The sequence below is a fragment of the Giraffa tippelskirchi genome, chromosome 13 (assembly GCF_054371585.1).
Source record: "Giraffa tippelskirchi isolate mGirTip1 chromosome 13, T2T-mGirTip1v1.2.pri, whole genome shotgun sequence".
Taxonomy (NCBI): domain Eukaryota; kingdom Metazoa; phylum Chordata; class Mammalia; order Artiodactyla; family Giraffidae; genus Giraffa; species Giraffa tippelskirchi.
Window position 1 is genome coordinate 60,487,496 of NC_137287.1, and position 14,494 is coordinate 60,501,989.

General features: G+C 39.4%; 1 protein-coding gene across 8 annotated transcripts in view; it reads right to left on the bottom strand.

The window, feature by feature from the left end:
• The window catches only part of UPF2 (UPF2 regulator of nonsense mediated mRNA decay), a 90,672-nt gene that overhangs the window by 1,709 nt on the left and 74,469 nt on the right, over positions 1-14,494 (bottom strand). For all 8 annotated transcript variants that reach the window (XM_081554087.1, XM_081554086.1, XM_081554088.1 and 5 more), the window contains 3 exons: positions 12,060-12,227; positions 5,028-5,169; positions 3,628-3,748 (listed from right to left, as the gene is read on the bottom strand). In XM_081554087.1, coding sequence (XP_081410213.1) covers positions 3,628-3,748; positions 5,028-5,169; positions 12,060-12,227 — 431 coding nt within the window. The remainder of the gene's footprint in view (positions 1-3,627; positions 3,749-5,027; positions 5,170-12,059; positions 12,228-14,494) is intronic.

Genomic DNA, 14,494 nt, shown 5'->3' on the forward strand with positions numbered 1-14,494 from the left:
TCTGGACATGCACACACGTGAGGAGAACCCCACATGAAGAGGAAGGCAGGGATCAGAAGGTGCTGTGGAAGCCAGGAGTGCCAGGGGCTGCTGGCAAACCACCAAGAGCCAGCAGGGAGCTGGGAGCAGACTGTCCCTCTCAGCCCTCAGAAAGAACCGCCCTGCCTTGACTCTGGATTCCGGCCTCCAGAGTGTGAGACGGGAGTTCTGTTGTGTGAAACACACCGTGTACAATGCTGTCTTTCGACAGCTCTAGCAAATTAACACAGGTTGCCTACACAAGGCCAGTTGCATTAGCAAGAAACTTCCAAAGACTAAAATGCAAGTATGGAAAAGTCTATCTTCAGTTGGATACATCTGCAAGTTGTATAGAACTGAATAGAATGGGAAAAGGTCAGTTAACACGAGTATTCCGAGACAAAGAAACAGTCTCTCTCTTGATGTCAAGACAAAGCCATGGTTTAAAACAGAATATTTTAGACAAATGCAGTGAATAAAGGAAGAGTGTTCACAGTCTGTGAAAAGTGAGACACACTTGCCATATACTCTCTCACCACTCTGACAGTGGTCCACACTTCAGCAACTTTGACATCACCTAACAGCTTGTTAGAAACTAATCAGAACCAGCTGTTTAATGAGAGTCAAGATGGTTAAAATGTGTATTTTAAAGTTTCAGGAGCAATGGTATAATCCACACGAATTTACAGAGTGTAAACTGTATTAGTACTGACATTTGCCAAAGATGCTATTGTTGTTCAGTTGCTAAGTCATGTCCGACTCTGCGACCCCATGGACTGCAGCATGCCAGGCTTCCCTGTCCTTCACTATCTCCTGGAGTTTGCTCAAACTCATGTCCACTGAGTCAGTGATGCCATCCAACCATCTCATCTTCTGGTGCCCCCTTTTCCTCCTGCCCTCAATCTTTCCCATGATGCTGAGTTTCACAGTGTTTTCAACACTAGCAGAGTGGAAAGCAACCCTGTCCTGCCCTACAAAACATCTGTGTAACTGTATTACTTAGAGTGCTTATTGCCATTTTAATTCATTATAAGCAAAATGCTTATACTTTGTTAGAACATTAATACCCAGGGAGAAGTGCTGAAATTTTAACTTACAGCCCTATTTCAATCCTGATTAGAAAATATAAAAATCATTACAATTAATGTCTGAGAGCCTTATCAAAATCTAGAGATAAGAAAAACTTAAAACCGTTTTAATAACCAGGTTTCAAGTAAATTTCCCTTCATCTGCCATACAATGTCAACAATATTAATAACTTTTAAAAGAGTACTAGCCAATTAGTACTAGTCAGCTGAAAACAGTTCTTCAGACCTCACAGAATTTCTTCTGCCTTCTTCTATAGGAATGCAGCACCAAGATAGCCGAGGACCATGGCTCTACATCAACAGCTTCTCAATGAGTCTGGCCCAGCGTTAAAAATAGAAGAAAATAAAGAGGAGCCAAACCACCAAAAGACACCACCCCATCAGCTAATGTTCTTCCACATGACTACACTTCTTCACTTAAATTTAAGTTTAAAAAAGAGCAAAAAACACATGGTACCTGAAAGGCTCAGAAACTCACTTTTACACATTTGTTTGTTCCTCCCCGATATTCATCCATACCTACATTTTGAGAGCTCTGGCTTTAAAAATACCACAAAACCATGAGACCTTACAGAGGGTCATTTTAAAGAGCACTGTACAAGTTAGGATTTTATTTTATTTTCCAAATCAGTATTTTAGGAAGAGATTTAAAATAGGTAAAGGAAGTAGCTCAAGAATTGGAGTCTCACAAAATCAGGAAAACAAAAGGGAATGAGAGTGCTGGGGGGCATAACATAGGAAGAAAGTTTATTAAATGATTAAACACATATTTTTTTTTTTTGAAGTTTTTCTGTCCATTCAACAAACATTTACTGGGAATCTACTACATGCTAGGCACAAAAAGCTGTGGAGGAGACAAAATGGAAAGCAAGACAAAGCTCCCTGGGTCCTCAATTTTCTGGGGGATGGAGACAGGCTGGCAGGTGATGAAGCACTATAAGGTTGGGGAAGCACCGTGACTCAGGGCACCAAGGTGAGACTCCCGAGTATCAAGGTGAGACGAGACAGAGGAGCAAGTTATCCAGAGGAAGAGCCCAAGAGGGTTCCAAACAGAGAGAGGCAAAAGACAGAGTAACTAGGAGAACTAAGAGGCCAGCTGGGTGGGGAGGAGGGCAAAGAACAGCAGGAGAGAAAGCCAGTAAATAGAGTGCACCCTATCATCCAGGGTCGTGTTATCAAGTGAGGAGCTGGGACTTTATCCCACAATCCATGAGTAACCCTGAAGGATGTGAGAACTCAGTGACAAACCAATTTCCTAGACTGAAATCTAATTAGAGTTGTCTGAGCGTATGTGAAGTGATAGTCACTCAGTCGTGTCCCACTCTGCAACACCATGGACTATACAGTCCATGGAATTCTCCAGGCCAGAATACTGGAGTGGGTAGCCTTTCCCCTCTCCAGGGGGTCTTCCCAACCCAGAGATCAAACCCAGGTCTCCAACACTGCAGGCAGATTCTCTACCAGCTGAGCCACAAGGGAAGCCCAAGAATACTGGAGTGGGTAGCCTATCCCTTCTCCAGCAGATCTTCCTGACCCAGGAATCAAACCGGGGTCTCCTGCATTGCAGCTGGATTCTTTACCAACTGAGCTACCAGGGCCTGTGCATATAGTTCAAAGTAAAACGTTATCAGGAACTCAAATATTCTGAGTGAGTAAAGACACAGGCTGGAGATCTGCATTTTCGCAGTGCTACTACTCCAGCAGTGGACAATTTCTGCAACCCCAGCACCTCTCTTCTACAGCTGCTCACCTATTCCCAACAACACATTGATATCTGAGGGCTCTGATAGCCTCAGTCTAAACACTAATACCCTGAGGCAGACCTATAAGAGCAGTGAAGCCTACGTCACTTTTGATAATAACCCAAACACAAGAGAGAGAACGAAATTGATGGGGAAGGGTCTTCAGATCAGATCCTGGCAAAACTTTCAACAATTTTGTTCCTTAAAAACAAGATGAGTGAGGTCTTATTAGGGAATATCTTCTATGTGAAATACCTTACAGTTTTAGTTATTTCACATCAGGCAATTCAAGTTTAAGAAGAACTGGCATGGGTCCCAGCAGGATATTTTGTAATTTAAAAACAAACAAAATACCTAAAAGCAAACTCAATCTGCATGCCTCAAAGTCTAGCAACAGGTTTTGAGTTTTTATAAACATTATGATTACTTAACACTGGCTTAAGAAACTCTAACAAAAAGCCTGTGACTTTTCTCCAATTAATCGATAACTTAGTCCTCTCTACAAATGAAAAAGAGAAAAATTTTTTAAATCAAAAAAAGTCAAAGAAAATGAAAACCAATACTGGTATGACTAAAATCAAGATTTTATAAAACAAACAAAAAAAAGGTAACTATTTTATAAACAGGTTTTTTTTTTCTCTCAAATATCTACAACTCAAAGACTTTCTATTGTGCTAATTCTTGGGCCTTTATCATTAGGTATAATCCAGAACTAACTTACTCACACAGACACCATGAAAAAGAACTAGCTAAGGCAGAAACAAGTGAGATCGTCATACCTCCCACCAGTCTTAAAGATTAGATCCGCATTAGGCGCTCCCTTTGGGTGTTGGTAACGAGGCCGCCGCTCCCGATTGGTGTTTGCTGGAGCTGGGCGTTGGGCAAGAGACTGCAGCATCTCTATAGTTGGGAGCAAAACAGAAAAGGTGTTAACACTGGTAAACGTGGTAAAGCTTATTGTACTTCTTTCTCCCAATAAGCAAATAAAGGGAGATCAAACTTATTAGTTCTATCAGGTAGCTAACTAAAAAAAAAAAATCACCATTATATGGACTAAAATCATTGAGAAGTACTGGAAGAGCAATTACGAGAGGAGATATGCTCTTGGGTACCATATAACACAATGCTCCCTTACAGTCAACGGGGCCACAACTGTTTGTCTTGTGAGGCAGTGAGACAGTGTAAGAAGCAGTAGAATACAACAGCTGGGAGCTAAACATCAGATTGGATCCCAGCTCTGCCACATACTAGCTATGGGGCTTTTGGCTCAGTTTCCCTAAATATAAAATTTCATTTATCTCATGGAATTATTGTGAGGATTAAAAGCTATGATCAAGTACATAAGCATCTGGCCATAATAAGCACTTCTACTGAGTGTTAGCTACCATTATTTATTATTAAGAACACTGAGTATTGGGAATTCCCTGGGGGTCCAGTGGCTAGGACTCCATGCTTCCACTGCAGGGGACATGGGTTTGATACCCAGTCTGGGAACTAAGATCCTGCATGCCTTTAGTCATGACCAAATAAATAAATAAACACATTTATTTTTAAAAAACTGGCATCAACTGAAAGAGAAGATTCTAAAAGTGAGATTTAATGATAGAAAACCAAATATTTATTTATACAACAATCTCTTGCACAAAAAGCAGTTTGTGAGTACAACACTATATAAAAGCCATGTTATGGCTTGGAGGGCCTTTTAAGGTGTCTGTGGGACTCCATATGTAAAGTTTAGCTAATCCAAGTGGGCTGAGTATGTCTGCATAAAACTGGAATCCTAACTTGATGCCCTCAAATTAGGAAGGGTGTCCTCAAGACCAGGATCCCGAAACAGATGAGAGATAATATCTGCTGAATAATAATCTGCTCACAGTTGACTGGCAACACAAGGCAATTAAAACTCGGTACTATCTCACCTGCAATCCAGCTCTTATAGTATGGAATCTAACTGAATTATAACGGAAGCAAAATATGATAAAAATTACATTAGTGTTATTTTATAAATAAGTGAAAGAAAAATAAAGACAGAAAGGAATATAAAAAACAATCAACTTCTCAAGCTAAATATAAACAAACATGACATGAAAAGGAGCAGAATAATAGCTTTGATGTTCTATACTTTAAAAACCCAAAAGGCATCACAATTTTCCACTTCTGTCTGGAAACGATTTGATACCTTGATAATCTTCTTGTTCTTGCCGTTCATTGATATCTAGTGTGAGCTTTTTCATTCTCATCCTCTCTTCTTGTTCTGCCTGTTGCTGGTTCCAATGATTTGCAGCAAGTTGGGAAGACATGGGTACATTAAGGATCTTAAACTGAGGGAAAAAAGTAAAGAAACCACAAATGGCTTTAGAAAATCAAGAAACAAAGATTTCAAATAAATGAGTGCATGCGTTCATTCTCAGTCACTCCCAACTCTCTGTGACCCCATGGACTGTAGCCTGCCAGGCTCCTCTGTCCATGGGATTTCCCAGGCAAGAATACTGGAGTGGGTTGCCATTTCCTACTCCAGGGGATCTTTCCCAACACAAGGACTGAACCCAAGTCTCTCGTGTCTCCTGAACAGGCAGGAAGATCCTTTACCGCTGAGCCACCTGGGAAGCCCAAATAAATAAGTAGAACTAAATGAGGTTAGAAAATTAATTTTTCCTTTCCTAATAAGTCAATAAAGACAGTATCATCTCAAAACGTAAACAGACAATAGTGTTACTCTACTTAGGAGATAAACCCATGAGGGTTGGATAAGAAGTGGAAGGTCATCAAGTTCAATGTCCATTGAACTCCTCTTTCCTGCACCCTGTTTGGAAGCAACACATCTAAGCAACAGGGGATCATTTTCCACTGTGCAGACCGTTACATATGGCTAATTGTCAGAAAGGGTTTTATACAGGAAGCTGCAATCTGCACCCTTTTCATTTCTACCCTCTTGACTATACAGAACAAATCTAGTCCACCTTTAGGATTACCAAGTCTTCATATTCTAAAGATAGCTGTGATGTTGGAAAAGAGAAAGAGTTTAGCAACTGAACAATTAGTTATGGGGGAATAATTCTTATCTATGGAATGTTTTGTTTTTAGCAGGATGTTCCTGGTTCAGGATTGTTAACAGCTATTAAACCAAAATAAATATCTTTTGCATTTGTTTAAAACAAAAAATTCTTTAAAACATTACATAATGGCTCTATTACATTAAAACTTTTGCTTTAATAAGACATTTTCTTTCAATTCATTATTCTAACTCAGAGACATTTGAATCTAGAAAGAAATTATCAACAGTATTTTCCTTTCTTTTCAACTACTTACTTCACTGGTACAAATTTTTCTTTTCCTACTGACTACAGAAGAAAGTTATTTCTGGGCACAAATTTGGTGCACAAAGAGATCTTTCACTTAAGAACTAAAGATTCCTATAAGGCTACGCATTTCACATTTCTAGAAAAACCGTTGCACCAGAAGAACCAACACCCAAAAGTCAAATAAAGAAATAAAAATCAGAACAAAATATACTTTCTTCTTCAGACCACAAAATAACAGTGATGTTTCTTCAAATAATGTTCCTAAAATTGAACATATTCCAAAATTCCAAATAATGTTTATGAGTTGAAACTTTACTTAATAACCAAGTACTCTGAGCTCTCATTTCATGTTTGCTAACATTTTTAAAATAAAGTTCAATAAAAATGTTTCCTTAAACAAACTTCCAAATTTTAAGAAGGACTTCACTCCTCATTGTGAAGTTATATGGGTTACACAGTATATAATCTATCTACTTTGAACCAAAAATATTTCTGTTAAAATACAGACACACAGTCTTACTTTGACCCATAGAATTTAGAATTCAGGACTACTGAAATGAATTTACTTTTCAAAGCTCAAAAGTTTCTGAAGGTAGGTTTTAATTTTATGCCTACACATTCTGAAAAGATCAAAAGGGTGTGCAAACTGACACAGGTATCTTGAATTTTTCATATGTGCCTCAGAAAACAGGAGGGATGAATGAAGAAAATTGATTATTTATTGTTGTATAAGTTGATCATCCCCCTTCATGGATCACTGCCTTGTTGTGGTGAAGGGGCCTGCATAACTCAATAAAGCTATGAGCCAAGCCATGCAGGGCCACCCAAGATGGACGGGTCACAGCAGAGAGTTCTGATAAAACATGATCCACTGGAGGAGGGAATGGCAAACCTGGTTATACCTAGTTATACCCAGGTTATACCACCCTAGTATACTTGCCGTGAGAAGCTCATAAACTGTATAAAAGGCCAAAAAGATATGACACCAAAAGATAAGTCCCCCTGGTCTGAAGGTGTCCAATATGCTACTGGGGAAGAGTGGAGAATTACCAATAGCCACAGAATGAATGAAGCAGCTGGGCCAAAGCAGATACGATGCTCAGTTGTGGATATGTCTGGTGATGAAAGTAAAATCTGATGCTGCAAATAGTATTGTATAGGAACCTGGAATATTAGGTCCATGAATCAAGGAAAATTGGACGTGGTCAAGGAGATGGTAAGAATAAACACAGACATCCTAGGAATCAGCAAGCTAAAATAGATGAGAATGGACTAATTTAATTCAGATGACCATCATATCTACTTCCGTGGGCAAGAATCCCATAGAAGAAACAGAATAGCCCTCATAATCGACACGAGTCCAAAATACAGTACTTGGGTGCAACCTCAAAAATGACAATACTCTTGGTTCGTTTCCAAGGCAAGCCATTCAACATCACAGTAATCCAAGTCTATACCCCTACCACCGATGCTGAAGAAGCTGAAGTCGATCAGTTCTATGAAGACCTAGAAGACCTCCTAGAACTAACACCTTAAAAGAGGTGTTCTATTCATCATTGGGGATTGGAATGCAAAAGTAGGAAGTCAAGACATACTTGGAGTAACAGGCAATTTTGGCCTTGGAAAACAAAACAAAGCAAGGCAAAGCTTAACTGAATTCTGCGAAGAGAATGCACTAGTCATAGCAAATACCCTTTTTCAACAACACAAGAGACGACTTTACATGTGGGCATCACCAAATGGTCAATAGCAAAATCAAATTGATTACATTCTATGTAGCTGAAGATGGAGAAGCTGTCAGCAAAAACAAGAGCTGGAGCTGACTTTGGCTCAGATCATCAGCTTCTCACAGCAAAACTAAGGCTTAAACTAAAGAAAACAGGGAAAAACAATAAGCCAGCCAAGTATAAGTTAAGTCAAATCCTGTATGAATTCGTAGTAGAGGTAATGAATAGATTCAAGGGACTAGATCCAGTTAACAGTGTGTCTGAAGAACTATGGACAGAAGTTGTAATACTGTACAAGAGGTGGCGAACAAAACCACCCCAAACAAAAAGAAAAGCAAGAAGGCAAAGTGGTTATCTGAGGAGGCTTTACAAATAGCAGAAAAACAAAGAACAAAAAGCAAGGGAGAGAGGGAAAGGTACATCCAATTAAAAGCAGAGTTCTAAAAAATAGCTAGAAGAGATAAGAAGGCCTTCTTCAACGAACAATGTTTAATAACAGAAGAATACAACCAAAGGGGAAAGACGTAGATATCTCTTCAGAAAAACTGGAAACATCAAGGGAGCATTCTGCCCAAAGATGGGCACAATAAAGGATAAAAACAGTAGAGAACTAGTAGACGCTGAAGAGATCAAGAAGAGATGGAAAGAATACATGGAAGAGCTGTATAAAAAAGATCTTAATGAACTAGATTACTATGACAGTGTGGTTAGTCACCCAGAGCCAGACATTCTGGAGTGGGAAGTCAAATGGACCTTAAGAAGCACTATTGTTAATAAAGCCAGTGGATGCGATGAAATTCTAGCAGAACTATTCAAATCCCTAAAGGATGATGCCATCAAGGTTTTACATTCATTATGTCAGCAAATCTGGAAGACCCAGCAGTGGCCACAGGACTGGAAAAGATTAATCCTTATCCCAATCCCCAAGAAGGGTAGTACCAAACAATGTGCTAACCATCAGACAATCGCACTCATCTCCCATGCTAGTAAGGTCATGCTTAAAATCTTACATGCTAGGCTTCAGCATTATGCAAATGAAGAACTTCCAGATGTCCAATCTGGGGTTAGAAAAGGATGAGGAATAAGAGATCAAATCACCAATATTCGCTGGATTATATAGACAAAGCAAGGGAATTTCAGAAAAACATCTGTTTCATCGACAACGCTAAAGTCTTTGACTGTGTGGATTATGACAAACTGTGGAAAGCTCTTAGAGAGATGGGAATACCAGACCATTTTACCTGTCTCTTGAGAAACCTGCATGAGGTTAAGAAGCAACAGCTAGAACCCTGTATGGAACAACTGATCCATACAAGATCGAGAAAGGAGTATGACAAGGCTGTCTGCTGTCACCCTGTTTGTTTAACTGAGCACATTATGAGAGATGCCGGGCTGGATGAATTACAAGCTGGAATTAAGATAGGTGGGAGAAACATCAACAACCTCAGATATGCGGATGATACCACTCTAATGGCAGAAAGCAAAGAGGAACTAAAGAGCCTCCTGATGAAAGTCAAAGAGCCAGCTTAAGAGTAAATATTAAACTAAGATCATGGCATCTGGCCCCATTACCGCATGGCAAACAGAAGGGGAAAAGGTGGAAGTAGTGACAGATTTCCTCTTCTTGGTCTCCAAAATCACTGCAGACAGTGACTGCAGCCATGAAATCAGAAGACAACTGCTTCTTGGCAGGAAAACGATGACCAACCTAGACAGTGTGTTGAAAAGCAGAGACATTACTCTGCTGACATAGTCAAGGCTATCATCGTCTCAATGGTCACATACAGTTGAGAGAGCTGGACTGTAAAGAAGGCAGAACGCCAAAGAATTGATACCTTCGAACTGTGGTGCTGGAGAAGACTCCTGCAAGTCCCCTGAACAGCAAGAAGATCAAATCAGTCAATCTTAAGGGAGATCAACCCTGAATATTCACTGGAAGGACTGATGCTGAAGCTGAAGCTCCAGTACTTTGGTCATCTGATATGAACAGACAACTCATTGGAAAAGTCCCTAATACTGGGAAAGATGAACAGCAGAAGAAGAGGGCGTCAGAGGATGAGATAGCTGGATGCCATCACTGATGTAATGAATATGAACTTGGGCAAACTCCAGGAGATGGTGAGGGACATGGAGGCCTGGTGTGCTGCAGTCCATGGGGTCAAAGAGTCAGACATGACTGGGTTACTGAACAACAACAAGTTGATCTTCACAGAAAGATATTCCTAAAGCTCCTTTTAAGTACAAAAAATCAAGGCGCAGTAAATGTGTCAATGTAGCAAAGAAAGTTCAGGAGCTGTATAGGAATGGGAACCAATTCCCATGTGATAGTTCAGCCTATGGAACTGAAGTTGCCATGTACTGCCCTTGACAATTGTTTAAAAAAAAAAAAAAAACCGGAAAAGTCTACTCAGAGAACTAAGTTATCCCTAGAAAAGAAAAGCAAAAACTCTGGACTTTGAGAATCCTGCTAGCCATGGTGAACCAGCAGTTCCAAGTGCTGAGAAGAGTAGTTTCACAAAGACTCCAGCACCAAGTCTAGGGTCTTGATCAAAAACAAACCCTTATTTTTCTAGGGACTGGGTGGAGGATGAGGGAGAGGGGAAATGTCAGGGCTCAACTGTGGCCTGAAGGTGAGAAAGTGGGGAGCTTTCGTAAAACCTTGATAACCCTAAAGTCTAGGATGGAGGAAAGTCCTGTTGACTGGAAAGGAATTATGAAGAATATCTGACAAAGATCCAGCAGTGCTCAGAAGAGAAGTCAAGTTAACTATTTAAACATGAGTCACAATGGAAAGCCTGTTCCCAGACCTCCATTCTGTGATCCTAACTGGTATTCAGCTTTCACATCTCAAGACTTATTTGCACTACAGCAAAATGATGGTATGCTCTACAACTGTGAACTTCCCAGTAACAAGAAATTACCTGACAAAGCAGAGATAAAAGATGAAGGTAGGCACCAGCTCCTTAAGCCTGTTCTGGAACAGAGGGAACAGAATGTCCCTCCCCTCAGAGAGGATATTCCGGGCCTTCCTTGGTCACCTTCTACAACAGCAGTCTCCCTCTCATCACCTCCTCCCCACCTCAGTCTCCTTCTATCTCTTAAGTTGCTTTATTTTCCAAGAGAGCATTGTCCTCAATTTGACATTATTTCTTGTCTGCCTCTCAATACTATAATGAAAGCTCCGAAGAGAGGAGGGACTTGGTTGACTGCTGTATTTCTGCACATGAACAGTGCCTGGTACGTAACAAGTCAACAATAAGTAGCTGTTAAATGACAACTTAAATGAACGTGGGAACCAGGTATCAGACTGGTCTGACAAGCTGTTGTAGCCACCATATTTCATAGATGCTTCTGTTAATTATAAGATGTATCATTATTTTACATACCACTAAAACAGAAAAAAAATGCTGTCAATTATCCTAAGATTCCATCAACTCTAAGAGGCAGCTTGAACTCAGAAATAATAAAGTATGAATTTTTTTTTTTTTTAACAGAACTGGTAATAAATGATGTATCCTCGAGTTAGATCTGGGAGCTGGGCTCCATTTCCTTCAGGGCACTTTCCACAATCGGCAAATATAATATTATGCTTGTCTCTCTCCCTCAGCTGGTGTGTGCTCACATGGCAAGGGGCTACATCCTGTTCATCACTGTAGACTCACACTTGAGCTGGTATTTGGCAGAGCAGACAAATAATATTTGAGGACTGAATGTATGAATCAAAGTGTTAGCTTAGTAGACAGGGAAATGATCTGTGAGATAAGGGAAAGAAAGAGGAGGTGGTTTAAGGAGAATGGAGGAGAAGGATCAGGGGTCGGAAAACAATGTGTTTTTTTTTCCAAAAGCAATTTGGCAAGTGAGCATTTTTTTCCAAGATTATCTTCCATCACCCTCCTTTCCTTTCTTACTGTGAGCTTACTGATGAAATCTTCCTACTGAAAATCAGTATGTGTATCTTCTAACAAATGTGTATGACTTAAATTTTAAATGTTCTTTCCATTAAAAAACACCCATCTATTTGATGGAAGTTACATGTGTCTTCTGTGCACATAACGGATAAAATTATTTCTACCACTGAATACCAGTCTTTTCCCCCTGTAAGCAAGAACCTATAAAACAAAGTTACCACTTACACCTGGTAACTACCAAGGAACTGGGAATACACTGCGGACAGATTCTCACCTGTTGCTTATTGCCTTTTCTGGTTAACATGACAAACGGCATTGTGTCTGCAGACTCTGTCTCTCCCTCCCCACCACCAAGTGGGGGTCCTTTCCTCAGCTGGCTTTTGAGGTGCAAGGGAATGGCAACATCAAGTTGGTGCACTTTAACAGATTCGCCACTTCGTTGCTTAAAGACAGAAACGAAAAAAAATGTAAACAGCCCAATAAATTGTTTCTAATTCCTTCAGTGCTCTATTTCTTAGAACAATCATTAGAACCAAGTAATCTTTCTGAAACCAGAGTCACCCCCCACCTCCACACCTGCCTTGGAACCATATGATTTGGCTCCTGCTGATGGGTCAGGCCTCTCCCAAACTCAAAACACACAGTGCTGCAGGATCTACTGTCCTCTTTTGAGTACACTGTGCCCTTTCATTCACCCTCAGAGCACACATCTTCCTTTGTAATTATCACGGGACAGAACTGCCTCCTCCTTATCTATGAGAACCCCTACCTGACCGATGGGTTCATCACTGTGCCCTTTCCCTGGTGTTTCCTACTGTGAGCACATGCAGTCAGTGCTCAGTATTTAAGAGTGAACAGGTAACTTCCTATTTGTTAGTATCAATTCTTTTTAACATTTACATTGGATTTATCAACCAATTATTGAAACAAATCTTCACCGATGGATGACATGTTAAGATTGGAAATACTAGTATTAAAAAGATAATCTCTATCCTCAAAGAGCTCATAAGCTTGTTAAGTAAGAAAGAGAAATTAATTACGATTTATCTGAGTTGTGTATAACGTGTACAACAGAGTGACTACATACGACTGGTTGAGAGCGGGTAGGTGCTGAGATTTCACAAAAGGCTGAATGAAAATGGGACATTTGAGAACATTAAAGACTTCACAGGCCTTCATCCAACCAGATGGTAAAAGGGCACTTTGGGGGATACACAGAGAATTTAGACAGGGGAAGAACAGGTGCAAAAGCAAAGATGTGAAACAGCAGGTGCATTTAGGGAACTGCAAATAATTTTCCAAGTCTGAATGAACGGAGCACGAATGAGGAAAGAGCTGAACATGATACTTCAAAGCTAAGCAAATAATGCTAAAAGGGCATGAAGGTATTAAAACTTCTTTACTGCCATTTAAATAGTCTTTTGATATAGGCACCATATTTGCAAGAGACTTGCAAATCAGCGAAACGGTAATAAAGGTGTAAGGTTTTATTGTTTTTGATTTCTCAGCTCCAACTGTTAGAATTTGCTTGAAGTTCTCCCAGGTTCATAAGATTATTTATAAAGATTTTTTTAACTTAAAATGTGAAACAATCATGCCAGAGGAATCTTGATATGTAAATTAGCTTTCTTTCCTGCTATAAAATTAACATATTGTCTTCATAAACTAATACAAAAATATATTATCAAGTGTGTCCATACGAATTCCTACAGCTATCTCCCTCTGCCTGACTCTAAGACGCAACAACTATTAACAATGGGTCATGTCCTTCCAGATTTTTTTCTTGCATATATACATATATGAGACATATATATACATGACATATACAATATAACACATATAAATAGGAGCAACCATGACGAATATTACTCTATACTAAACATACATGTTTCTTCTTCTTTTAGATTCTGTATCTTGGGCATCTAGTACAGAGCTAATTATTTATTTTATTGGCCCTCTACTAACAGCTTAGACTTTTTTTTTCTATTACAATGTCACACTTTTCATGCACTTGAGAGACTACTAAGGGTACACTTTTAGATCAAATGGCAAGTCATTCTGATTACATTTACAAAGTATAGATGTTTACCCACACTTAACCACAATGGGTACCATCACTTTTTAAATCTTAGTACTTGATGATCTGATAAAAAGGCCCTTCTTAGTTTGCTTGTCATTTGATTATCAGTGAGCTTTAGCACTATATTCTTTCTAACAACAACAAAATGAGTCATTCATTTCTTCTAATTGGTTTGTACAATCTCTTTAGCATAGTACAGATACTGACTCTTGTGTTGTGTCAGCTATAGATTTTTTTCTCCTGGTTACTTATTTCTTAGACGATTTCTATGGCATTGCGTGCTGCAAAGTAGTGAAACAAATGGTTGATAAGAGACTGTACCACTCACTACCCTTCCACTTTAAGCAAGTTTTTTTTTGTTGTTTTTTCCAAGCCTGTTTCTTTAACTGAAACATGGGAATATGAACAGTATCTAACAGCTAACGGCACTGTATGAAGAATAAACGTAAAGTCAATGCAGTGCTCAACAGTCTTTACAATCATTAAAATTATTTGAGAGATTTGCAATTAATTCTGGGGTGGAAATTAAAAATAGAAATCCAGCTTTATTTTTTATTGACCATTTGTTGAAGATACCATTTTCCCTCACATGATTTGAGATGTTAACTTCATCAAGATTAAACTGCCAT